Source organism: Pempheris klunzingeri, chromosome 22 (genome assembly GCF_042242105.1).
Source record: "Pempheris klunzingeri isolate RE-2024b chromosome 22, fPemKlu1.hap1, whole genome shotgun sequence".
Classification (NCBI taxonomy): domain Eukaryota; kingdom Metazoa; phylum Chordata; class Actinopteri; order Acropomatiformes; family Pempheridae; genus Pempheris; species Pempheris klunzingeri.
In genome coordinates, this window is record NC_092033.1 from 6,512,769 (window position 1) to 6,539,465 (window position 26,697).

The 26,697-nt window shown below is 40.4% G+C and overlaps 1 protein-coding gene across 1 annotated transcript in view; it reads left to right on the forward strand.

The window, feature by feature from the left end:
• pdzrn4 (PDZ domain containing ring finger 4) overlaps positions 1 to 15,681 on the forward strand; it is a 31,956-nt gene extending 16,275 nt beyond the window's left edge. Inside the window, exons 2-9 of the mRNA XM_070853964.1 lie at positions 2,442 to 2,713; positions 3,442 to 3,544; positions 8,641 to 8,739; positions 10,349 to 10,411; positions 12,936 to 13,037; positions 13,236 to 13,352; positions 13,938 to 15,005; positions 15,109 to 15,681. Coding sequence (XP_070710065.1) covers positions 2,442 to 2,713; positions 3,442 to 3,544; positions 8,641 to 8,739; positions 10,349 to 10,411; positions 12,936 to 13,037; positions 13,236 to 13,352; positions 13,938 to 15,005; positions 15,109 to 15,681 — 2,397 coding nt within the window. The remainder of the gene's footprint in view (positions 1 to 2,441; positions 2,714 to 3,441; positions 3,545 to 8,640; positions 8,740 to 10,348; positions 10,412 to 12,935; positions 13,038 to 13,235; positions 13,353 to 13,937; positions 15,006 to 15,108) is intronic.
• Positions 15,682 to 26,697: the final 11,016 nt, after the last annotated feature.

The window sequence follows — 26,697 nt, forward strand, 5'->3', positions numbered from 1 at the left end:
TGAAAGGTATATGAAGGCTGCGCTAGATTGTTCGTTCATTACAGCCGCCCCTACGGACGACCATGAACTCAGGCTAGTTTTAGTGTTCTGGTGGAGCTTCCATGGGTGATCTCAGATGATGTAATGAGTTGATATTGTCTCTCTGTCAGTTTGGTCACAGGAGCGCAGCTGAGTAATGAGAAAGGGAACTTCAAATCAAAATGGAATTACTGTTTGATATTGATGGAATCCGCACACCCACACATCTTAGTACATCGCATCTCCACATATAGTAAGGCTCCCATGCATTTCTTACCCACTCAAACAAACACAGATGGGAAAAGGAAAATCCCACGCTATATCTGAATTAAACTACAATCCCTATGGGGAAGCAGTCTTTGCAAGAGTAAACAATGGGACAAAACCGCAAAGAAAAAAGACTATACACAAGAAATAATGAAATACATGGAAATGTTTGATTCTGGATTGTTACGTCACTGAAAGTTTATTGCAGATTGCAATAAAAAAATAGTGACTAATACAACTAGCAAATGTGCTGTCATTTATATAATCATTTAAAGCAATTGTGGAAATAAAGTAAAGAAATATATGACTGAGCTGAAGCGTCTCCAACCTGTCTGCTCCTCTTTATCACCCCCTTTGTGGTTTAATTATCCTTAATGCTTTATAAATTCATTGTATACGATGTATAAGATGTGTGATGCACACAAACAGGAACACATAAAACCTACGCGTTCTGAGCCATTATCCCCGGTCTTTGTCACATCTGCTACCTATTAATCAGCCCCCAGTTAGCTCATCAACAGGCAGATTGAATAGAGGAACAACAGCAGGTAAACTCACTGGCAGGTGTAGCCGCACAATCACTTCCTGCCTTCCAGACCATTCCCTCTGATTGTAGATTAATGTGTCCATCTGGATCTCATTACAACTTAAAGATATTGTGGAGCTTTATGTGTTGTTTCTCTGAGATGCTCATAGGTTCAAACAGGATGATAAAATTAAGTTCATGTGTATGAAGCAGAACTTTTGTGTGGCAAAAACATGTCGTTACAAGAGGGGTCACAGGGTCGATGCAGCCATAAAGATGCTATAATAGCCGCTGATAGCAGTAGAGTTTGGACTGATGGGCAGCTGCAGCACTTTTCTAATTTATTGCATTTAAAAAACTTCAAGAAAGTTGTCATGTGTGCTCCCACCATAGTGGTGCATTTGTTACCCTATGCGAGGTCTGGAAGGCTTATCACAAAAAGAAACCATACTGCCACCAACATGATGTCCAATTTGCTGCTATAAGCCATTCCACCAGGCTAAAAGGTGTAAGAGATATTTCAGCATGTAGCTCTTTATTTTACTAATGAATATGTCCTCTCAATAATGATCATGACATTAGGCATATGCTTCGACATTTTAAGCTGTTGACAAACTCTCGGACATCCGAAATCAATGCAAACAATCAATTTCAGGATGTGAAAGGCTGAGAATTAACTTACAGAGGTACATACAGAGGTTAAACTGATCGGGTAAACTTAGTGTCAATGCAAACTGCGGGTGTGTGTTTTCACATTGGGAGCTGTCAGTGTGACATCTGTCCACCGATTCCCTTGTGGCACTACCTTTTCTGATCTTGCAAATTAAATAGGTGCTGCTTGCTAAAACTGACATTCCCAATGGAGCAAAGTCTGCAGCCACTGCTCGTCCCCACTTTGCTGCTCATTTGCTTAAATCAGTATTATTATCATTCTACATCTAATGGATTTAACGGTAGGAATGCAATGCAAATAATGCATTTGAGTTAGATTGATTTGAAGTAGAATATTGGTGCAAAAGAGAATGAAATCAAATTACCTCATTAAAAAGTTTTCCTTCAGTAAATGCTGCATTCTAGCAAATTATACAATCTCTGTAAATATTGCAGAAGCCTTAATGTAAGAAAATTAGATATCTGTTAATAGCTGGTCAGCAGTTAAAATGTCAGAACCTGCTGGGAAAAAAAAAAAAGAGAGACTATGTAATGTGCTCTCTCCATGAAGAATTACTGCCAAAGTGCCCTCTATAAAAACGCTTAACCTGGAAGATATTCTGCGCCTAACTGTGAAAACATGTAAAGGCTCAGTGAGGCTCCCGGCTGTGAATGTGAAACAGGTTGTTGAAAAGAGCACGCATGTCCACCAGACTGTCCTTGGCTAAATGAGGGTTAAAGAGAAGACACTGCAATGCCTACGTGTGCAAGGTCTCCTTCGCTTTTCTACTGACTACACTCCTCTTTTCAGAGACAGTATATAAGTACTGTACAGTATAGGGCAGTATAAAATATTGTTATTGTATACATATTGTAAATACTGTTATTGTCAAAGACTTGGGAATTCAGATGCTGGAACAGAATATGGTTTCCATCTTTTCACATCAACATAAAGTGATTTGCTCTCCTCATCCTTCAGGTGAACGCACGCGACTTCTCCAAGGTCGACCATGACGAGGCAGTGGTGGAGGCCATCAGGCGAGACCCCATCGTTGTCCAGGTTCTCCGGAGAACCCCCACCAGAGCCACGCCTGCTGTTGCACAAAACCACAATGGCACTCCACAGGATGTCTGTGTGGTGGATGTTTGCACGCAAACGGACATCACCTTCGAGCACATCATGGCACTGGCAAAGCTACGGCCTGCTACCCCTCCCGTCCCTGACATCTGTCCCTTCCTTTTGTCTGACAGGTGAGAGCAAACACTTACTGTACAGTTGTAGCCAGTGCGAGAAGTTTGGCCTTTCATCTCCTGGAAGGTGGCTGAATGTTAATAGTACACACGGAGACGAAAATTACTATCCTGTGTTTAGTTGTCTGGAATCAGGAAATATTTTTTTCAATTCCAAATGAACTTGAAGCTTCCCTGAGGCTTCTCTGTTGTTCGCTTTCATTTCATGGTAGTTATTAAGCCGTTGTATCAAAGTCTGGAAGCCCCCGGTCTAGCTAAGTACTTTGCCCCTGTGATATCATTATGCGGAGCCAAACTCATCCCTCTACATCCTTCTTCTATAATGAGAACTTTTACTGGGTGGTTAAAAGCTACTGGGCTGATGTAGCAGGCATTTTGGTGCTAAGTCCAGTCTGTGGTTATATGGGCTGTGGCTTTGCTGGGCAGCAGGTGAAATCACTTTGTCCAATAAAACTACACATCTGCCAGTCTTAGTTATGATTATGGAGTGGAAGTTATCATGGGGACAAGTTACAGAGGTCATTACTTTTATGGGGCAAAGGATTGATGTGATAACTATTAATAAATTGTTACTAAGAAACTTCTAACACATAACATGTGGTGTGCTGTATTGGATGACAAAGATAAAACAAAAGTGTGTTTATGTGTTTTTACTGTGGAGACACATGCATATGGGACCATGCATAACCACCTTTTAAAGAATTGTTTCTTCTTTTTTTTCTCTCCAGTTGTCATTCTATCCACACCATGGAACATGAGTTTTATGAATGTCCAGAGTACCTGTCCAATACCCCAGCAGAGGTGGAGAGGACTGAGGAGTATGAGTATGAGGTACGGTTTTACATTCTCCTCCTGTATGAGCATACTGTAAAGTACTCATACTGTATGTGGTACAGTGCAACATCTTCTTGCAACAACTTTTGTCCAGAGCAAGATACAGCAGGGTTGGTATGAATCCAGGGGCGGCACAGTGGTGTGGTGTCTGTCAGTGTCAGTGTGTCAGTCCAGTGATTCATTGGAAACCAGTCTTGGATGTACCTTTGATGAATTTTGGTCCTAATCTCTCTTTTCCTTTCATCTCATTACTGTTGGCTATCTAAGAGACAAGAAATGCCCAAAAGATAATTGAGAAAAAATTAGAATGATAAGCTCATTTCAACTGGATCTATTAATCACATTTATGCTCCCCAGAGGATGAACCCTTTCCATTTTGAACAATACGTTCGTTTTTAGCCTTCCTCTGGTGATTTTACCATCTTCTAAGTTCTAATGGGTGCTGGAAAAGATGTCTTCAACAAACTTGTAGCTTGATTGTGATATGCAAAGTATCCTGTTCTAATGCTGTATGAAACTATATGAAACTCCAGGGTTTGCACAGCGCTACACTTTGGCTACACAGGCCCATCTGTGAAGCTACTTATTGCTTCAGATTGAATAGGTTTATTTCTTTTCCATTGATACAGTTGGACATAAAGCCGCTGTTGTGTCAGTAATACACAGTCCCAAGAGATAATCCAAGGTTAGCCCTGATGCATGATGCTCACAAGTCCCAAACAATAACAGACAAAATGTCTTCTACAATAAAGAAAAAATTGGCTGCCCCTTGAGAAAGCAGCATCCACTCCTCAGATTGTTCTGTGTAGTATAGCAAAGTCCCTGGGTTTAGGACAGACGGCCTTTCTTCATATAATCATACCAAAAGAATTACCAGAGTGTTTTGTTCAAAGGCCATTTGCTCCCTTTCTTTATGCACTGTCCTTCAGGTATATTTCTGTCCCTTTTCACACAGCCACTTCAAGCTGAACAGAAATTACATGCATGCCATGTGATAAAGCACAAGCACTTACTGGTATCAGAATGGATTTCAGTCCACAGCCAACAAAATTGCCGCTAAAAAGTACGAGACCGTGTCAAAATGTACTTTCTAGGTTTCGGTGAGGAAACTCACAGAATGTTACAACCTTGCACTTAATATTCATTTAGGTTATATTTAGTACTAACGAGAGGCTTTTTGCTGTCCTCTGTGACAGAATTTACAACTGAATGTTACGTAGTCCACTCAAACAAGGAGAAAACATGCATTTATGCATTATATAATGCATAATGGTGCTTAATGTGTTTATAATGCAATGCATACAATAATCTTATTTAACATTTCTTACTACATTTCTTGTAAACAATAAAGTCCCAGTGTTGTTTCTGAAGGTATACTTCTAAAATCCGTGATGAGAAGGGGGGATTCTGTGCGGTGTGAGTTAATGGTCCGTACCCACAAGTGTCCCCTCACAGATGCATCATGCCACTCAGACAGTGGACCTCGAGGTCACACTAGGTGACAGTGATGAGTGACATTTGCTCCTGTCAGTGGTCCCCCTATGGTTTAATAGGCACTTCCTGGTTCAGTGAACTGCATTGTGGGTAATTAGGATTCCTCTGCTGCCAGCTGTGGCCTTACCTTATAGTGCTATGTGGATGAAAGAGTCTCCAGTATGTGTCAGGGGTGGAGGACTTGTGTGTGGTAATAGCAGTAGTATTAGAACAAGGTCAGCTTTACAACACACACACACACACACGTCTGCCAGACGTGTACACACAAAATCAGCCATCCTCACTTACCTCTGTCCATCCATGTGTATCTAACTGAAACATGAATGGCTTTCCTCTTGGATGAAACAGAAGAGGTCTGCCATTCCCAGGAACATTACTTCTGACAGGTTTAGCTTCACTTCCACCTGATTGTTCACATGGGTACTCCTGCTGTCATAATACCTCTGCTACACCTGCCAAACCTACCAAACTACAATATTGCCAAGTAGTAGACAGTATATGTAGAAAATGAGTTTCAGAGCTAACAGTTTTATATATATGCTTTAATCATTAGTGTAAAAAATGAAGTTCACAGTAGAATAGCGAGCTATTACAATTTCAATTACAGCTCCTAAAGTTGCTAAAATACTGCTGTGAAAATCTCAGTTAATCATGTTCTCAACAGTTGCAGCCCCTGTTGGATATTTATATCTACATCCAAAGGCAAAGTAATGTTGAATAATGGTGGGTTTTAATGAATGGTCTGTTTGGTCACCTGGTTACACTGTGAAGTTAATGAAGTGGCAGCAGTCTGCCAGAAAGCAGCCAGTTAGCTGTTTGCCATTTCAGTCAAAATAAACAATTATGAATCGTCAGCGGGTTCCAAGCTTCAAAGGCTGGATTTTTGTAATCCTTAAGAACAAAATGGTATCCAAGGGGTGGTACCAGAATAAAGATTAAAAAGTAAAGTAAGCTTTGTCGGTGCAAGTAGAAAATACGATCAAATAAAACAGTGTGACCATTTTTTATATATATTGCAGTGACAAACTCAAAAGTAAGAGACCTTCCCTCCCTAATAAGTGTCTATATCTTTGTAAATTTGCAGCCTCACTTCATAACACAGTTTTCCTGTTAAAAATCTAAAGTCTTTCATCCAAAAATAACCCTGATGATTTCCCAATCTTTAAAAGGTAACCACCTCCGCCAGCACCATCGTGGTGAGATTGGTCGTGCTCCCAAAAAGCACTACCAGACTGGAATAAACTAAAATCTGAAATAACTGAAAAAGCAGCACAGTATCAATGGGAAACATGAAATCTAATAAAAATTCATTTGTATGCTTTTCCTGACTGACTGAGTGATCATCATTACGATTTAAAGACTGTCGCTGTAAGATGGTGACAGCTGAAAGGATGTCATCATCTGCAATGTGGAAACAATGAGCCAGTGAAGATTAGGCATGGCAGTAATTTCTTTTGAATGAAACATGGAACAACTGTTATGTGCCTATCGGACTGAAATGTAACTAACAGATGTTTAATGTGGTTCTAAAAGACAGGGCACCACCTATTGTCATATGTCCTCTCATATATGTTAGTAGCGTTTGGCAAATTGGATCTCTCCCATTCAAAATTGGAAACCACATAATGTAAATTAAGAAGATATATTCCATCTGTTGTCTCAAAGTATTTTAAGCCATGTGAAATTAGTTTTGACGTCACAGCTGTGCCATAATTTAAACCTCACAGTCGTACAGATTAGGATCCAATCAGCTTTAATCAAGGCTCTCTACATTGTCGGCACCCACGGCTCCACACGTCTGGAGGCCATTCACTTGCGGGGTTCATACCATTATAACTGACTACAGGAAAACCCAGCATAGCAGCCAGTGCACATGGGCCTAAAGACGTCTGATCTCAATGTATGTACTGTATGTTTTCACTGCCAGGGTTTGTACAAATCAGGCAAAACACTAAACCCGTAAGAAGTGCGGGTAGCCGAGACCAGCATGGGGTGTTACTGTATTATAAACTCTTAACACACCTCAACCTTTGAAGGTCAGGGCTGTCTGCACAGGGGGTTAAATGCCACAGAAATTAATTACCTCCCCTGTCAATCTCTGCTATCGTGGTTTCCCATGACAAAAAAAAAAAAGGGGGGGGGGGGGTTAATTCTCGCCCCCTCACCCTCCCCCACCCTTACTTCCCCTTTTTACCCCGACTCCCCTCCTTTCACAGCTTCACCCTACTGAAATGAATTTGGCAGCATGGGGTTAATAAAGATTACCCCCGGAGTTATCTTTATGTGATTACCTTTATACACAGCAGAGATCAAAAGGGAGCCAGTAGCGAGTGGGGCTAAATTTAGAGACATTTCCTGTGGGAGGAGACCAGCCAATGAAATACCCTCCCTATGGCCATCAAAGACGTGCCCTGTATGTTGCCACATGCTGGAATAAGTTTGATACTAACAGGCTTTTATTTCCTTGATGTGCAGAACACATGCTGTGGCCATGTTAATATGTGCATTTCTACACTTTATTACATTGCATCATTGTACTTTCTTTTGATATTGTGCTTACAAATTGTGCTAATATAGTGTTGTGCTCTATTGTGTGTGTGTGTGTGCATCGTGCTGGGTTGGGGTTGGGTAATCTGGATGAAGTCGGAGCCTGTGAGTCTTTGTAGGCGAGCAAGTAGACCAAGAATCCCACGGACTAATCCAGTTTTATAACTGAAAAATGATCAAATGTTCAAATGTTATGCTGAATACCAACAGGCAAGCTCAATTCCTCACAAGTACCATACACACATGGTAACTTTGTCCTGCTCCTGCTTTGTCCAGTTATGGAAGATTACCTAAGATAGCTGCTTTGAAATTCAAAGCTCTGACCACAGTGGAGATTTCCCTCCAGAGTTGGTGGAGAGCAAAGAAAAGCTAAAAGGAGACCACTGAACTCTTGTACTGACTCCAAATGAATGCTGTGTCTGCTGTTTGTTCGCCATTTCAACGTATGAAATGCTAGTATGTCAGTATTGTGTTGCCCCCATGTGCCCCAAAAACCTATTGATGAAACTAAGAAGAGTTGTGTCAAATAAATGAAAGAGAAAATGAGACAATAAGGAACATGTCATTTTAAATCCATAATCAACTAATTTGTGATAGCAAATATGTTTTGCGAGCAACATATTGCAGCTCTAATTGTGCTAATCAACGTAAAGAGGGGACATCTAATTCGAATGTATCTGCAAAAGATTCACTTCAAAGTACATAATTACTTTTTTTCCTCTGTTATCCAGCTAGCAAATATGTTTTTATCAATGTTCTTATTGGTTATGTTGGCGGTTATGCGTGTAGTTGTTGCTGCAGTCATGGTAGAGTCAGTCAGCATCAGTAGAAAATTAACACAGATCCTTTTTGCCTCTTTGCCCTTCAAGTTAGACCTCATCTCCCATGGGCGAGATCATTTCAGCTGCTCAGATGAATAAACTCTGTTTGAAATTACATGGTTTTGGAATCCATCAAATGCAGCATAACAGGTGCACCGTGGGAAAACGTGTGTGGTTTAAAACATCAATTGTTTGATTGTTTGTGTGTGTGTGTGTGTGTGTGTGTAACAGGAAGTGGAGCTGTGCAGGCAGAACAGCCAGGAGAAGCTTGGCTTAACGCTGTGCTACAGGACAGACGATGAGGAGGACACCGCAATTTATGTCAGCCAGGTAGGGACACATATTCCCATTAATTAGTTCTCCCACATTGACGCTCTTAGGTGAAAAATGGTGCTCCACCTTGTTAGAAAACTTGACTGTTTTCTTTTTAGGATTTCATGGTAATTGCTTCTTCCTGTCACACAATTAGCTACTACATAACAGATATTTACTCATGATCAGGGTCCCGTGAACAGTTTCCTATGAAGCAGGAAGTTATTAAAGATGGCATGAAATCCCATTTGAATTTGGGAGGAAGGAGAGAAGAATGTTTGCAAGTCAAATATCAGCTCTGAATGAGCCACGCATGGCATAAGAGGAAGTCAGGTTTGAAATGTGATTCCTGTCCAGCCATTCTCATTCCTCCTCCTTTAACGTGTTTTAATTGAAGGTTTTAATTAGCTCTAAGCGACACCCCCCCCCCACACACACACACACACACACGCACACACACATACACACACACACACACATTATGTTCAATGACACAGTCACCCATTTGCTGTATCCCCTCTGAATACCAAACACATGCAACAAAGAGGGAACGTATTACACAGATTCTTTTTAAAATTCAAATGATTCACAGCTCAGAAAATAGTTCCTTGTGCAAAATTGATAAGACCAAATGAAAACAAATTATTGCATTATGTGGAATTATGAGAGCTCAAGCACTACAGATTTAATAAGAAAAATGTTTAGCTTGGCTGCAGGTGCACTTTCAATCGCATTATGAACAAAACAGGCAAAGGTGTGCTAACTAAGAGCTGCTATGACGAATAGGAGGCTGCCATCAGGGTATGAATGGCAAAAGGAAAGTCTTTATGAAATTACTTGTATAAAAACCATGAACCCTAGCATCTATTTCTTTGTGGTTTTTGCTCTCATATTCTTTGTCTGTTTCAAATGAACAGATGAAAAAACAAACTACACCGGCACCTGCTGAACGCCAGATTGTGAAAACAATGTTTCACTACATCTACTGTATTTTTGTATGTCTGATAAAAGGATGAAAATGCTAATTTCTCTCATTAAAATGTATGTATGGATCGTATCAATGTGATTTTTTTTTTTCCTTCACTTTTCCACAAAGGTTGTTTTTTTCCCCCCACATGTAGCTGTCTCTCTCTTGATTTTCAACTCAAGAACAACAAAGTTTATGAAATGGTTATTGAGATCTTGTAGTGTAGTTGCATATCCACTGGGATGCATTTTAAAAATATTTCAGTTAAAATAGAATCATGTCTGTGCCACAAACACTTGTGACATTTATTGTTTTTTTTCACTACAGTCTTCTATGCTTTTACACTCAGACTTCATTTATAACATCCTGGGCTTTTGTATCATGTCAAGGGCTTACATGTTACCTCAGTCAGTGTCAGTCACCACCTTCGAAGCTGAATGTGATACCTGTCAGCACCACGAACCTGTGAGAACCCCCCGTATCATGTGAAAAATACAAGGGTGTCAGTGAGAAAATAAGCATCTTCGCTTTATGAAAGACTTTTTCCCTGACAGTAGAGATGTGAAAGCAATGGTTAGTGAGTGGTGTGGGTTTTTTTTTCTTCAATACAGAGATACACAATGACCGGTCAGTTTTTCTTTTTCACTTTCTTTTGTGCAGGTAGAGCCAAACAGTATAGCAGCAAGAGATGGACGCATCAAGGAAGGCGATCGTATTTTACAGGTGTGTATTTTCGTCTCAGTGACCAAAGTACATTCACACAACCTTATACTATGAACTCACAAACCCTTACTATTCTACACACCACTAGCAGGATTTTATCTCTGTTATCAGCCTCCCATAGACAAAAGAAATTCCACATTTCCTGTTTTTTCTATGTTGAACAAACCCTTCAAAGGTGGATACTCCAAGCTGCTTGCAAGGAAGGTTTTTGAAAGAATATCCAAGCTGCTGGTGTGTCCAGTCGAGGCAAACATATGTATATTTAATCACCTCGTTTTACCAGGGAAATTAAAGTCCTTAGTTGCAGTCACACCAGGGAATACATCATCTCTAGCACTCCTCTCTGTCTCAGTCTTACTCTCAGTCTCATTATGCGAAAACACCCATGTGGTCAGAGATTGTGGATGGTTCTCTCCAAGCACATATAACTAAAACGTTGCAACCTTATATACACTCTCTGACTGCAGATACGATCCAAAGCAGAAAAACATCCTTGTATATTTCAGTCCAGTACACATACAAAATCATTGGCCATTGTTTTCCCCACTGGAATGCAGGATTGACAAAGGTTAAAGTTTTGACACCATGCTCATTAATGTGTGGACCAGGTGTGTGTAGCCGTGGTGAACAGTCCCTCATCAACACTTAACGAGAAGTTGTCTGTGTCTTGTTTTTTGAAACTTCTGCTCAGAGTGTGAATGTGAATGCAACTCTGACCCTTATGATCCTCTCTGTTTTTTCCTCATATAATATGTAGTTTGTCCTTATTTGGTTCTGTCTTAATAATTATAAATTTTTATGTTATTTCCTAAAATTTGAGCCATTTCCATGACATATTTGAGCCCACATGTTTTTTGTATATTTGTGAATATTCATGTTTGTATATGCACAAGTGCATACGATACATACTTATACATGGGTACAGTCTGTGTATGTGGAAGGACTGTTTACATTTATTTAGGGCTCCTGTAGAGCTGAGTCACCCAGCTAGTTAATGATTTAATTGAAGACACCTTCTCTCTGACTGACATCCAGCTGATTGGTTGTTGCTTTTATCCTGAAAGCCTATTTAAGCCTCTAGAGCCACACACTTTGTAAGTTGTGCAGATGGCTTGCAGACATGTTCTCACTGAAGAGTCTCTCTGTTCTTTCTTAGTATGCAGGCATGATATGGTCATTGTAATACAGAGCTGTGTGGTCTTGTTTTTAGGGAGGGGAGCTTTGATGTAGAAATACCTTCTGAAAATGAGCCTGTATGTTGCTTTAAGGCACTCAATTTCAACAAACATGACAGAAATCTATTATTTAATATGAATTGTGGGTATGATGTAGCATCCTCAATATATCTGCAGAGAAATCAAGGTACTTCACATGGCCTACACACTTCTAACAGATTTACCATTTTTGACCATTTGTCAAGTTACAAGACAACACACAATGCCAGGTTTTAATGCAAAATTATTTTTTGCCATTTCATTTAAAATTATTAATTATGCATTCATCCCAAATGTGTGTTGTCCCTAAAAAAATAAATAATAATGTAAAAAAATAAGTAACACTGACTGTGTGTAAAACAATACTGATGTAAACAGCACAAACCAAGACAAAGTGAATTGAATGAAATTGTCAAGTTATGCAGTAAAGTATGCAGTTAGTAATACTAATAATAATCAGCTTTCCAGAAGTGCCTGATACTTATTGTCCAGCATTAACAATATGGGTCTTGTACCACCAAGTACAGCAATGTAGTGTAGCTTTGAGTGATGACATTCAAAAAGGAATCATTTCTAAATCAGATTTCCTGAGATACTGATTGATTATTGAAATGTAGGCATGATGGCTAAAAAAACGTAATGCTATAATACAGCTTGATGTACGCTCATTGTAAGTCCTCCAGTTCTGAACAGTGTACTAACATGACTTCTCCTTCTTATTTATTGTATATACTGCAGCACTCTGCGAGTCTCTGTGTCCCGGTGTTGTGAATGATTGTGGAGAGCAGGGCCTGCTGTACTCCTGGCCCTATTATCTTCTTCTGACAGCCCCATTACTCTAGTGAGGAAAAGATGAACGCCACCTGTCAAAGAACAGTTAATTGTGTGTCTGGATGTGTGGCCGGACTACACACTCGCAATTGACTCCCTTTACTGAGCGTGCAGCCTGCCTATACCTTTCCTAGGGATTGCAAGTAGTTGCAGGTTGTGATGGAGGAAAGACAGATGGTAAAGGAGACAGGTGAAGAGATCTAAGACAGAAAAGTGGGAAAATTAGGCTAATGGAAGGAAAGAAACAGGCAGAAAGAGTGTGAGAGAGAGAATAGGGTGCTGGCGTTTGATTAGTCAAGGTGTGTCTTGCAAAAATGGGAACAATGGTTAGTTGTATAACGCTCATCTTTTCATTCATGTCAGTTAAATGGATGATGATGATACAGGTACAGACTGTCCTTTCTTGGGTATGTGGTTCGCCCTTTCTACAAGTTCTTGTCTTCTTAGCATGACCATCTGTACTTGTCTTTGATGTACAGATAAATGGCTGTGAAGTGCAAGACAGAGAAAAGGCCGTTGCCTTGCTGTCAAGTGAAGAAGCAAGGAGCATCATACTACTGGTGACAAGACCAGACATTCAGGTAAACACTCACACACCTACACAGGGTCCCTGCCCTATCTTGACAACCTATGCCATGTCAAATAACAACTGCCTGTGCCTTTTCATTTCCTTCAAACTGTCGCTGTGATTGTCTGGGGTATCTACACACGCGCTTGCACACAAACACATACATAGCCTCAGAGAAAGACCGATTTCTGACAAGATGTTGTGATTTCAGCTGGAGGATGAAGTATGGCTGGATGATGAGCAACAGGAGCTTGTGGAGGAACTTAAGATGGAGATCCTGGAGGAGCGGAGGAAGCAGAGGGAACATAACTTTGACAGGCAAGATGAGGTGAGAGCGACAAAAAAGCAAAAATGCCCAAATAAAGAGGCAGAAAGGTGTCAGGGAATGCCTCAGTTAAGGTGACATGATAGGAAGGAAGGAGTTTGAGTATAGAATTTGATTTATGTAACCTTATCATCATTGCAACCTTTTTGCCAGACAAAAATGTTCATATTGTACAATTCTCCATACCCCTGGATAACATTTGATGACAACATTTTCAAAATTCTTGCTCACTACAATATCTGCGCAACTTTGGTATGATTATGGTTAGGGCAAGAACATGGCAATGGCAAATAAATTATGGTTATGTTATGGTAAATAAAAAGGCAACATTAACCACAAGTCTATGACTGGACATAACCTATACATAGGCTACAGGCCCATCAACCCTGACCTAAACACTTTGCCTTTACATATAGGGCATACTATTTCCTGAATTGGTGTAAAACATTGCCACCCAGTATGGATGCGATTCCAAGCAAATGGCTTGGCTGATCATTTTTCCTTCAAAATGCAGTGTTCAACAAAATCATGAACTCGAACATACATGAAAAGCTCTAGCAAGTGACTGAAATCTTTTTCTTAATATAGTATCAAGCTGAGGAAGAGATGACAACAGACACAGCTACCTGCTCCTCCAACAATCAAGACAAAGACAGTGGGTTTGGGCGCAGTACAGACAGTCCAGAGCATCAGCCCCTATTGGCTAGACTCCGCAGGAGGACCCCAGCCCATTGCCTTAGGGACCGATGGCGGGCAGAGCATCCACATACAAGGAGAGGGACTGTGCCACAGGACACCCAGGGTCCGAGGACATTATCCAAAGGACAAGGTCATGAAGGGGTAGTCAGTATTTGCAATGGAGGAGGTGGGAGCCTAGGTTTAGAGAATCGTTTCCAGCAACTCCTGGAGCTTAAGTGTCAAATCCGGAATGGAGGCGAGTGTGGGGTGTACTCCATTCGACACAGTATAGAGTGTAGTCTTACTGAGCAAGGAGGAGGGGATGGAGATAGCATAGACAGTGTTGGAGGAGGTAATGGAGTGGAGCAGGAGTTGAGGATGCTAAATGAGGAACTGCGCAGCATTGAGCTGGAGTGCCAGAGCATCATGCAGGCACATCAGCTCCGCCAGACCCACCAGCTGGACCCTTCACAACCCGCCCCCTGCTCACCAGGACGTAGCCTCAAAGATGGACACAAGCGGCACGGCAGGTTGGCCGACATCCATGAGTATCCAGAGAGGTCAGATAGTGATAAGATCCGAGAGAAGGACAGCTCCAGTGCCTACAATACAGCGGAGAGTGCGCGATCAACACCGTTGGGTATGGAGAAATCTCCTGATCACTCACTGCAGAGACACATCAGCATCACCAACCAGAAAAACCTCAGACTGGCTTCTTCAACACCCTCAAGCCCCATCCCCATCCCCAAGCCCCAGGGTACACCTATTCGTAGCAGACCAGCAGACCCAGGTCCTGTCATCTCCAGCAGCCCAGACCAGAGCAACCCTTCGCGGTCTGAGTCCGACCCTGCACTGCCTGCAGACGATGAGAGGTGTGAGAAGAAAGGGAGGGCTAGAGATTCAAGGAGGGGGCTTCCATATGGTTCCTCGTATCAGACAACCCCCTATCAAGGCCAGGGAGGATCCAGGCAACTTCAGGTAGCTATAATCAAGAGAGACATGCCAACCTAATGCCAATATGTCTTTAAGTTGAGGCACCTCTGAAGACAATAATGCGCTAACAATGTTCTCTTCATTGCAGAGCTACATGCAGCTGCTACAACAGCACTCGACCCTGGAGTATTCCCAGAGCCAGCTGAGTCTGCTCAGCGTCTGTCGAGATCCTGTGCACCGGAGCGGACGCCCTGGGGAACCCCGTCTAGAATGGAAGGTCAAAGTTCGTGCTGATGGCACACGCTATGTGGCCCGGAGGCCCGCTCGAGACCGCATCCTGAGGGAGAGGGCGCTGCGGATCCGAGAAGAAAGGAGCGGGGGCATGACAACAGATGACGATGCTATGAGTGAGATGAAGATGGGCCGCTACTGGAGCAAAGAGGAGAGGAAGCAGCACTTGGCGCGGGCAAGGGAGCAAAGAAAGAGGAGGGAGTTCATGCAAAAGAGCCGCCTTGAATGTCTAAAGGAGGGCCCAGCAAGTGGAGCTGAGGGCAGGAAGGAGATCAATATCTTGGAGCTCAGTCACAAAAAGATGATGAAGAAACGAAACAAAAAGATCCTGGACAACTGGATGACAATCCAGGAGCTCATGAGCCATGGGGCCAGAGTCCCAGAGGGCTCCAAAGTACATAACGCCTTCCTATCTGTCACAACTGTCTAGCAGACACGTACAGTACTGCACATTTTTAACTGCTGAACACTTTAATGTAAGGTAGCCTGCATTTAAGGAACTACTACTGTATGTAAAAAGGTGTCAGTTTGTGAAATTAAATGCTGAGGAATTTCTGTAGCATCCATAAGGCAACTTTGTAACTTATCACTTTAAGAATGTCTGAATAGCTCTTTAATTCTATCATTAAAACACCATAGCCATTCAAAGCAAGACTTTTCACTGTTTTTACACTGGCTTTTTGGTAATGCACTGGCTTCTGATAGCAACTGATTTTGGTAGCATATTGGTTCTAACAGATTCACACAAGAAGGTGAAGAACCAACACATTCATTTCATGTATACTATGTGTTGTGTCTCCATATTCTCCAGTCTCTGTTTCATTGCATATGAAGCGACTTCACTTGCCTCGTTCAAGGTGGCATTTTTTTATAATGGGGGAAATTACAATATTTTTCACACTTTGTAGACTCTGCAACTTTTTGTAAGGAATTTTTTACACTGAATGTCAATGTACTGTAAACATTTTATTGTAATTTCTTATTTAAGTTTGTGTCATCGAACCATCAAGGTCAGAGCTTACACTCTTTTGATTGTATTGTAGTCCGCATTGTATAGTGGACAAACAAAGAAAACTGAGAAACTTTGTGAAATCCCTGAAGGACAACATCTTAAAACACCCCATTCACTGTGTTGATAATGTCACTGGAGTGAAAATTTAGACCACTCAATTTAAAATACTGGGATTATCATTACAGCTACAGCTCATATTGTTCATGAGCTGAGAGGGCTTTTTGAGACAAATGTACTTAATACTTCAAATCAGACTGATCTATGAAGTGGTTGAATATCTTGTTAATTTAAAAACTGACTTAAGTAATCCTTGAGTCAATGCCAAACCCTCATTATATAGCATTAATGTGTGAATTATGTTTAAAATGTTAAATAGATTCATATTTATATTGTTTACTGTTATTTCTATTTATTGTAAATTAATTTCTATGGTCTGTCAGATAAATGTTTCACATTAAGTGGCTACCTTTGAAATACACGGCACTGTCAAGAAAATGTACCATATTGCAGCCTTTCAACTCAGCCCTGCTGCTTTTCACTGTAAAGTTAATTGAAGAGGCCTTGAGTTCAGTATTTGTTGGTGATATTTGTAATAAAAGAAAATTAATAAAAAAGATAAGAAGGATTTCTCATTTGGTCAGTAATTACCTTCTGAACATTTTGCCTTTTGTCATTAGTTACTGGAGTTTACCGTCAAGTCAAAGAAACTTTTACATTGAAACGTTTTGTATCAGTAGTAGGCTCTAGAGATGGGACCTTTTGTTCCACCACTTTGGTCCTGGACTAAAATATCTCAACCACTATGGATTACCAGGAAATTTAGTATGTACGTTCATATTCCCCTCAGGATAAATTGTAGTCATTTTGGTGATTCCCTGACTTCTCATACCGGTGTACAAGACATCCTTCTGTGTCAATATAGGTTTCTCGAACCAGCTATTCTGGCCGTCCCTTTATTCTCATTCCCAGTTCATCAAATACTGACACCCCTGACAACCCTGTGAGCAAACTAGACCTTTATCATCAAGTTAACAACAAAAAGCATTTTGGGGTTAGTTTCAGGCACTAAAACTACTTGGTTAGGTTTAGGACAAGATGATGGTTTGGGTTAAAATAAGAAAGTTACACAGGTAACTCAAGTTTCACACAGGACACAAATTCAGTCTATTGCCCTTTAACACCACATACAGATACACTAAGCATCTCATACAGATGCTAAAGAGTGCCTTGTGTGCTGGTATTTAATGGCCTGAGAATGTGAACAGATAGAAATTAATGACATTGCCATCAGCTTTAGCTGTACCTTTGTGTTATGTGCTAATAAGCAAATGTCACCATGCTAAACTAAGATGCTGGTAAAAATTATACCTCCTTAACATCAGCTGGTTAGCATTGTCACTAACTGATGTTAAAATTTTGCACTAAGCACCACTCTGCCAAAGTATAGAGTAACACAACCCCTAAAATCTTGGCCCATATCATGTTTCTGCTCCTTTCTGAGATCTCAGAGCTCCAAAGTTCTTAGTGAATTAGTTTGAATGTGGCTCAGTCAGCAATGAGAGATGACTCCATCATACCCAGCATGCATTATGCATGCCGAGGCCAGCAGTCTACATTTTTGGCTTTGAGAGGCATAACGGCAACACTTGCATTTTCCTGCTCTAAACTAAAAATGTACTCTTGGTTAAAGGACTTTATTGTTGCCTACAGAGAACAGCAGTGAGTGTGTGTGGTGCCGAGCAAGGAATACATAAGGGGAGACAGTAAGAGTCAGGTTGTTTATCTGAGCTACATAATGCAGGAAAATCATTGTAAGTGCTGCCACTGATCAATACTCTGCAATCAGCTAAAACACAGAGTCTATTTGTGAGCTATTCTAAGAAAAAATATTGTTAATTGAGCACATGGGAGAATGAAATGGGAACTGCAATGATTGCTGCACCTGGATAAGTACCACACCTGCCTCCAGGCTGTACCAAACCAAGACTCCTGATCTCCATATTCACACTCACAGGAAGTCATAAAGGATTTTGATGTTTTGTGGCTTTATAGCACACACAGTAATTTACCCATGTCGCTATAGTTTACAGTATTCATGTATTCACACTGGGATGACTGACTGGCAGTGTGTGTGGGGGGTGGGATACGGGTGCAGAGAGGCTGTGTGCATGTAGGGGGGTGCATGTCCATTTAGTGATAGGAGGCATCAAAGCTAAACTATACTCCCATTTCAAAGCATTAAGGAGATGCCGGTGAAGTCTCCTCATCCCCTGTCAATCTGCTGTGTCTGTCCACAGCCCACTGAACTGAAGAATTAATGAGAGACATCAGACTGGCATCCCCATCGCCACGGCCTTTATGCATAATATTAAATCAGGTAAGCACTGCACCCACGTTTCTCACAGTTACCCCATCTCCCTGTATAATATCCAACCAGTTATATCTGTTGACAGAAGTGGGGACTGAGGAATAATTAGTTGCAGTCAACCTAGTATTATAAATGATTAATCCCAATGTGCATAGCAAAGATAATTGAATGTATTTGAATATTGATTTGTTACAGTTGTACCATGTAGCAGCTTATATAAAAATAGGCTTGGATTTCCAAACATGTAGGCTGTGAAGCACAATGGCATGAACAAAATATATTGCTTAATGCTAAGGCATCAAGATGTGATAAAGAAAACACCACGATAACTAAAGAATATGAAGTTAACGAAGACACAGTATTATCTGTCAAAGAAAAGAGTCTATATTTTAGATGCGATGAGACATGGCGTTACAAACTAAATGTTGCATTGATCATTGCTGTTATTGCCTGATATCTGAGTACAGACGAATGTCTGTGCAAAAGCACATCACAAGCACATGAGGATCAGAGGGGCGGTTAGACATTGTGGAAAATCTGCTGTTTTGGCATGAAAAGATCGATGCCTTTCTCATAATAGTGCTTGAAGCTGCAGCCAGCAACACTATAGGCTCTAAGTGATTGGTGTGATCCATACAGAATCTATATGAATTTGTAAAAGTTATCAGTCTTTATGCTAAGCCAAGCTAACATGCTGCTGATGTAGCTTTGTATTTAATGGTAAGATATGGCAAGAGAGCAATGTGTATTTCCCAAAATGTCAAACTATGCCTTTAATGGATGTGACATTCATAGACTTTTTTGAAGAAAAAAGTACAATATACCAGTGCCTTTACACAAGAACAAAGTAAAAGCAACCACTTTAGTGAAAAATAGAAAAAAGTAGTATGAAAATGTACAAAAGGGTTCAATCGAGGTAACATTGTTTTTCCTTATTAAAAATGAAAGTACACAGTGCAAAGGTGCTGAAACACAATGAGATGGGAATCTGAGGGATTTTGTTCATTGAGTAATTAGTGTTTGTGGAGTTAGGTCGGTGTTTGTTACAAACTTTACAGCTGTTTACACTCTCTAGAGCTATCCTCACAGTAGGATGTTGCTCCAAAACACGCATATGTGACATCCATATATTCTGACTCCTCCTCAGCCATTCTTCTCATCTAACTAGATCTGTCTCATTCAAATTCCAGCAGCTGAGCGGCCTGGCGCAGCACTGTGGCGCAGATGAAAAAAAGTGTCCTGGCTCTCTTTAATCTAACGATGCCTTTGAAGTGGCTGCGAATGAGTGGGACTAGAACAAAGTCAGGTGTTCTTTACAGAGATGCCGGTTTAGACGTTGTGACGGGGAGTGGGTGACATTTTGTGTGTGTGTTTGGATGTTGACTCTGTGCGTGTGTCCTTAAGTCTGATTATATGGTGTGTCGTTATAAAAAATAAAAACTTGGAAAATCCTCATCTGATGCATTATAAGAAGAAAAATGAGGAAATTAGCATGTCTGTGGCTTATTTGATGTCCACAAATAGTTTCTGACTCGCTTCAATATCTACCCTGATTATTTATAGTGTTTTGATCAAAAATGAGACATTAATCTGAAAATGAATTGAGACTTGTACCATAACTTGCCATTTGCTGTAAGCCATGGTTCCATTTGTTACTGTTACTACGCCAAGCTAGGTAGTTTACAACAATACCATGGTAGATTTACCACTTGAATTTCGTGTTCATTTTTGAAACAGTGCCTCATGGATTTAAAGTTTAACAAAAGTAGGCTTCTCATCACTAGCCAATGTTGGTTTTGCTGCTTGTAATGACAGCACGTCAGTACGGCTGCTCTGAGTGTCTAAGAGGGGAGCCCTGTGTGTTGCTATGGGGATATGACAAATCAATCAGTCTTTATTTATATAGCACCAATTCATGCCAAATGTTATTTCAAGACACTTCCCATACAAGAGCAGGTCTAGACCCAAACTCTCTCATTAAGAGACCCAACGATTCAATAATTCAAAATCAAGGATTCAAGAATCCCCACATGAGCAGCATCAGGCGACAATAACAAGGAAAAAGTCCTCTTTAACGGGGAGAAACAAACACCCTAGGATGAGAAAGCATTGGATATTAACACACAGACACCTGCAGTGACTGAAATCACACAGTACCACCTTTGGTGAATAATCAGAACAACAAGGTGTTGAAAATGGCATGATTATATTGATGAATGTAATAAATTAAAGTGTTATGCTTAGTTTGCCTGCATATATAACAGGCACCAGGAGTTTATCCACCATGGTTTTCTCTCAGCCTGCAGATTTTTTTTTTGCTTTATTTTTCATTCTTACAAGTGGAGGTATTAAGCTAGTTAGTCGGGAATGCTAACATTAGCAGCTTACGTTGGAGGACTCTATGGAGATACACTATCTTTTAATTTTGCTTTAGTTGACCTGAGATAAGACTTAAATATGGGTGGAATAATGTATTTATATACACAAACTTATCAGGGTGACTGTAGCCCACAGGTTGGTTAGAAAAGATATGCCTCTGTGTGGAAATTGCTAATTTGAATCTCTACACCTTTGGGAAACAAATGGTCCCTCCTACCTCATGAGCTACCACTGAGGGGCCCTTGAGCATGGCGATTAGCCCTGAATTGCTCCAATAAAGTTGCTAAATAGTAAACATTGTAAGGCTGTGGCTGTCACTATATTACTGTGATGAGCGGCAATACAGAAAAAATGAACATGCTCAGAAAAATACGGGGGGAAGAACTATTAGTGATGCAAACTCCATCACTCATGCATATTGTTGAATGAACAACCTGCAGATGTAGATTTGATCAATCAGTGTTGTTTGTCGTGCCAACAGCAGCCAAGTCTGTCATATATTATAACATGCAGTACAATCAAGAGTTGTGTTGTATTAGGGAATGAATGACTGATTAAGGTGGGGTAATGACTGATCATTTTCCATTCATTAAACCTCTATTCACGGACCAATTATAGACTAATGGCTCATTCAGACTTCTAATTAGCAAAAAGGATATTTTTCACTGTCTTTTCCTCATGAAGGACATCTCACTCTACTCCTGTGGAAGTTCCGTCAATTTCAAACAGAAATCTCATCATTATCTTTTTTGTCTTACCTGAACTACTCTTCCTCCTGTATTCATTTATTGTCATGTTACTTTCAAAGCTCACAGACAGGCACACAAAACCAGTACTTTTTGAATATCAAGATTGTATAACACAAATTAACCTCAGCTGCTCTTACTCATCCAGATTTACTACAAGTGAGGCAGAAGATGTTCTATGCCTTCCTCAAAGGCAGTGATATGGTTCTAAGTGAAACTGAGGGAATCATCTGGGATCAAATTTGTGACCCAGGTGTGAAAAGAAAAGTCTCTTCTGCCACAAGACTAGCCTATTTCCATTGATTGTTGGTTTAACAGAGAGACCATTGTGCAGTTTAAACGAATGAGCTACTGCTGCTTAATGATGCTGCCACCACCACCGACAGCTAAGAGCTGCTGTTTTAGAAAGAAAACTCAGCCGGAGCTGTTGCAGCAACAGTAAAGGTGGCTAAACTTGTGCTTAACGAATATGAAATATTCAGAGGCCCAATGCAGATTTGACACTTGAGATAATTGGGACAGAGTGCACAGAAGAGGTGACGTGTTCATTTATGGGATATTAGAGGGAGATGTTCTATGAATGACACAAGTCAATGGCTTTCTAGAGCCCCTTTTTATACTGCCTTTTCAAGGCAAGAATCAACGTCTATGTAAAAAGGGACAGGAAGCCTGACTCTCGTGTGTTACACATCATGCCGCTTTTGATTCCAGAAAGCCAACATGCTCTCTAAAATGTCTCCAAGTGAGACTTGAAATTGCTGTCGTTGTTTGATTCAGTGTAAAAAAGCAAAGCTGGCTCAATGGTGACGCTCCTTTACAGCGATATTATGCAATCTTTGTGTAGAAAAGGGCTAAGGATTCTCTGAGTGATCCACAGTAGGTGAGTGTTTTGTAGAATACTGCACAACTCATGATACATGATTATTTTCCTGTTGACTGAAGGACAGCATGTTCCTCTTTGTCCGGCCATTGGACCTTTCAAACTCTGAAGGAAACACTAAGATGGATTAACTGAAAAATGTGTCATACACTCAAAACAAGCAGCTTTTTCTTATATCCTGAAAACTAGTTTGTGTGCCTGCCTGTGAGCCTTGAGAGCAACATGACAACAGATTAATGGTATTATGAAATAACATCTTGCAGGCTTTTAGCACAATTGTTCTTAATATTTTAATTTTGTTCCAAGATGGAAGAAAAATAAAAGACTGTTCTTTTCTTTTTTTTCTCTCTCAGCAGTGTCAATACATTGGTTGCAAGTGGTTTCATAATCCAGCCGACATTACACCTGGTTTATCCTGAGAGACAAACATATTCTGTCTCAGTCTCTCCTGTTGGGTGAAGGCTTTGATTAGCGAGTGATGTGCTCAACTATTGATCTGGCTGACTGCTTTTATCTTGCTCAGTTATTACTGGTTACTGTAGGTGTCCTGGTGGGCCCAGTGGTTCGAAGTGTTCTAGTTGATATGGAAAGCCAATATTTATAAAGTATATAATGATTTCAAGAATCTGAAATAATACCACGCATTTATGCTCATTTAAACCTGAGAGTAAACAATGTATTTTCTAATCTTTTCTACTGCTTTTGTTTCGCCTCCTCATCACCACCAAAGGAACTCGGTGTGAATTAATGGTAAAGGTAAACATTGTTCCATTAAACAAGATAATCTGTGTGACATGAAGTCATGTAGAGGCATAACTACAAAAGACTTTGTTTAACACAATGCATTACATTAGCGGAGACGGTAATATATCTTTAACTGTTTTTAATGGATTTTTTTATAGCAAAGGAAGTCTTTGTCTTCCAGGACATTAATGGCTTTAGACTGTGGAAAACACAGCAATAGTCTTAATCATAGCCATAAGTGACAGGGAAAAAAACGAAATTACCCTGCTTTTCTGCATGAAAATACATTATTCTGTAATGCACGCACCGTGATGGACATTATGATTGTAATGTCAGAATTTCTTCACCCGACTACAACTGAAAAAACGGCAACAAAATATCCTGGTTCACTTTGCAATAAAGGCTCAGAAAACTGAATATCCACATCTTAGAATACAGTGACAGAATTAAAGAGTTTTATGTCCTAAAATGATGGCATTATTTAATATATATTATGTTTTTGTATTCATTACTTGTTAATTTGTTGCATAACACAGATAAATGGTACCTGCCATCCTAAAGGCATGAGCATGTGAAACTATTTCAGGTAACTTTTACATTAAAGATGCAACAAGATTTGACATTTGTACAGATGCATCCAGAAAAACAATAAATTCATGAAAAAGGAGATTTTGAATTAAAATTTAGTCATGGTATTGGCAGTGTGATGATGCCTAAAAATGTTGCCTGTGTGTGTGTCTTTGTCATGTGGATGTTGTACTGTTAACTGTGTGTTGTGTCAAGTGCCTTCAGGCTTTCTAATTCCACAGTTTAGTTGCTACTCTAATGTATTTCCCCAGGCTAGCTGGCATTGTCTTGCTTGGCTTGCTCACTAGCCAGCTAAAGTTATGTACCATGTGCTCATATTTCTGCGACTAATGTGCACCAACACCATCAACATAACTCACCACATGTTGATATGCCAACATGCCTACCAAGATCATTCAGATAATACTCAGCATTTAGTTAATTCAACAACTCACAAAGTTCACTTTTTTGAGTGCAGCTTTGGATTAATGCCAGATGCCACAAACAATGGTGGCCATTACGGTCTACAAAACCACCCTGAAATAGTTTTCCAGCCAAGAGAAGTAATTGCCATCGTGTCTGGATCCAGACACCTGCAACATCCTGAGGTGGAATGGCTTAAAAAAGATCACACCTACATTAATTTTGAACTCCTGGATCAAAGCCTGTATGCTCCCATTAAGGGCAGAAACAACCAGGGTCTGCCAATGACAGAGCTGCATCTAATTACATATCAGCTGCTCACAGCTCTATCCCACCTTAAGTCCACTGGAATTGCACATGTGGACCTCAAACCTGACAATATAATGCTTGTGGAGCTCCAGCATCAGCCACTGAAAGTGAAAATGATTTACTTTGGTCTCACTTGTCATGTGTCTGCTGTTCAGGCAGTGTGGTGCGCAGACCACCTTGTAGAGAGCATCAGAAGCCATGCTAAGCATTCCCTTTAATGAGGCCATCAATAGGTGGTCTCTGGGCCTGCTAGCTGCAGAGCTGGCTGCTGAGTGGCTGCTCTGTCCCTGCTGGACCATGGAAATGAAACAGACTATCACTTCCACAAACAGCAGACTAGTCAGCAGCGCTGGAGCTTTTATACCCCTGAGGAGTTCTCTTATGAGACAGAGTTTTATGCTCAGGATACGAGTCTCAGAGAGCAGCAAGCTTGGCTGTAAACTCTCATTCTTGTTCATATGATGCACAGAGCAGTTCTGATCAATGCTTAATTTTTGTGTTCCATGTATTAGCAGTCTTACAAACATTTTATCAGTGCAGTTGGTTGAATTGAACAGTTCTTGCTGAAACCAGCTAGTGAAAACAGCTACTTGTCACGACTGGTTTATAGAGAGTACACAAATGCATTTAGGGGATAAAATTAATCATGTACAAGTCAAATAAATGACTAAAACCACAGACATACATGTTAAATAAAAGGTATAGACTTTTTACGCATTAAAAGAAGAGATACAACTGGGGTTTGCAGTTCTTTTGATCTTTTCAACAAAGTCTATTGACCATATGGATTGACAAATACTGAAGTGTTTTCACCAAGTTACTTCTCCATGAATAGCTCCCTGAATGGCCTCCTTGGAAATGGGAGCCCTAACCAAGTGTCATTAGGCCTGATGAAAGCAAATTGATTTTAGTGGCAAGAGGATTTCCAGGAGAACAAGTGCCTCCATGAGATTATCTTAAACACAGAAAAGACATGTTTTCTTTTTCTCTGTGTGTTTGGGCCAGGGTACACAGATGGTGCTCCCTTCTTCTAAAGTCCCTGTGAAGCTGTGAAAAATGAGGACAGGAAATGAGATAGAAATCAGGTCCCACTTGGAGTAATTGATCTGGCTTTATGAGAAGATGCACGGTGATGTTGTAGTGAAGTCACTGGGGTCCGTGGACCAATCATGCAGAGAAAAAATAATGGAAAGGTTGCGTCAAGCCATTCAATTCTCATAGTAATGAACCTGCAGAGAATTATCACCTGAATCTGGGGCTCCCTTATGCTTTACAGAGTTTATTAAGGGTTTCAGGCCATTCTTTGGTTTTCTGGCCTGCAACTTTACTGTTTTGGTTCAGTGGAAAAAGACCTACGATATGTTCTGCTCTGCACTAAACAGCAGACAGGCCAAGTTAGAGACTAGTTGGTGAACTTAGTGGTGCATTTAGCTGCTAAAGTTTCAGCTATTTCCCCTTGCCGTTGGTAGATGCCAACAACAGACTTAGAAGAATAGAGTGAATTTTGGAAACAATATTTTATGTGAATGATAGTGTTGCTCTGTAACTACTGGATGTGTATATAAAGCCACCATATCAACTTAAAAAGTGATGATGTGTTTTGTTCATACATTGTTTCCACCGCCCCCAAGTGGCCAAAAAAATCAGATAATACAGCTTTCAGAAAAGTCAAAGTGAAAGAAAGAATCTGGGTGCCCCACAGTGCAAAGTTCTTTCTAGTTTGAAGCAGACAAAAAGAAATCCTTTCTTTGTTTTTTTTCTTTTCATTATTTATTCATTGAGTCATCAATTTATAAAGTTACCCTAGAAGAAACTGGCTTGAGGCAATCTGAAACCTACATGAAAGACTTAAAGAATATGTACTGGAGATCCTCTAAATAAGATGTGATGTATACTGACAATATGGCTGCATGTTGCTGACTCTTGTCTATATCGTCTTAGGGTACATCACTTATTTAGTCCTAAAGATTGAAAACAAACTTTCCAAAAGTACACTGAAAGACTTGCAGAAAAGGAAA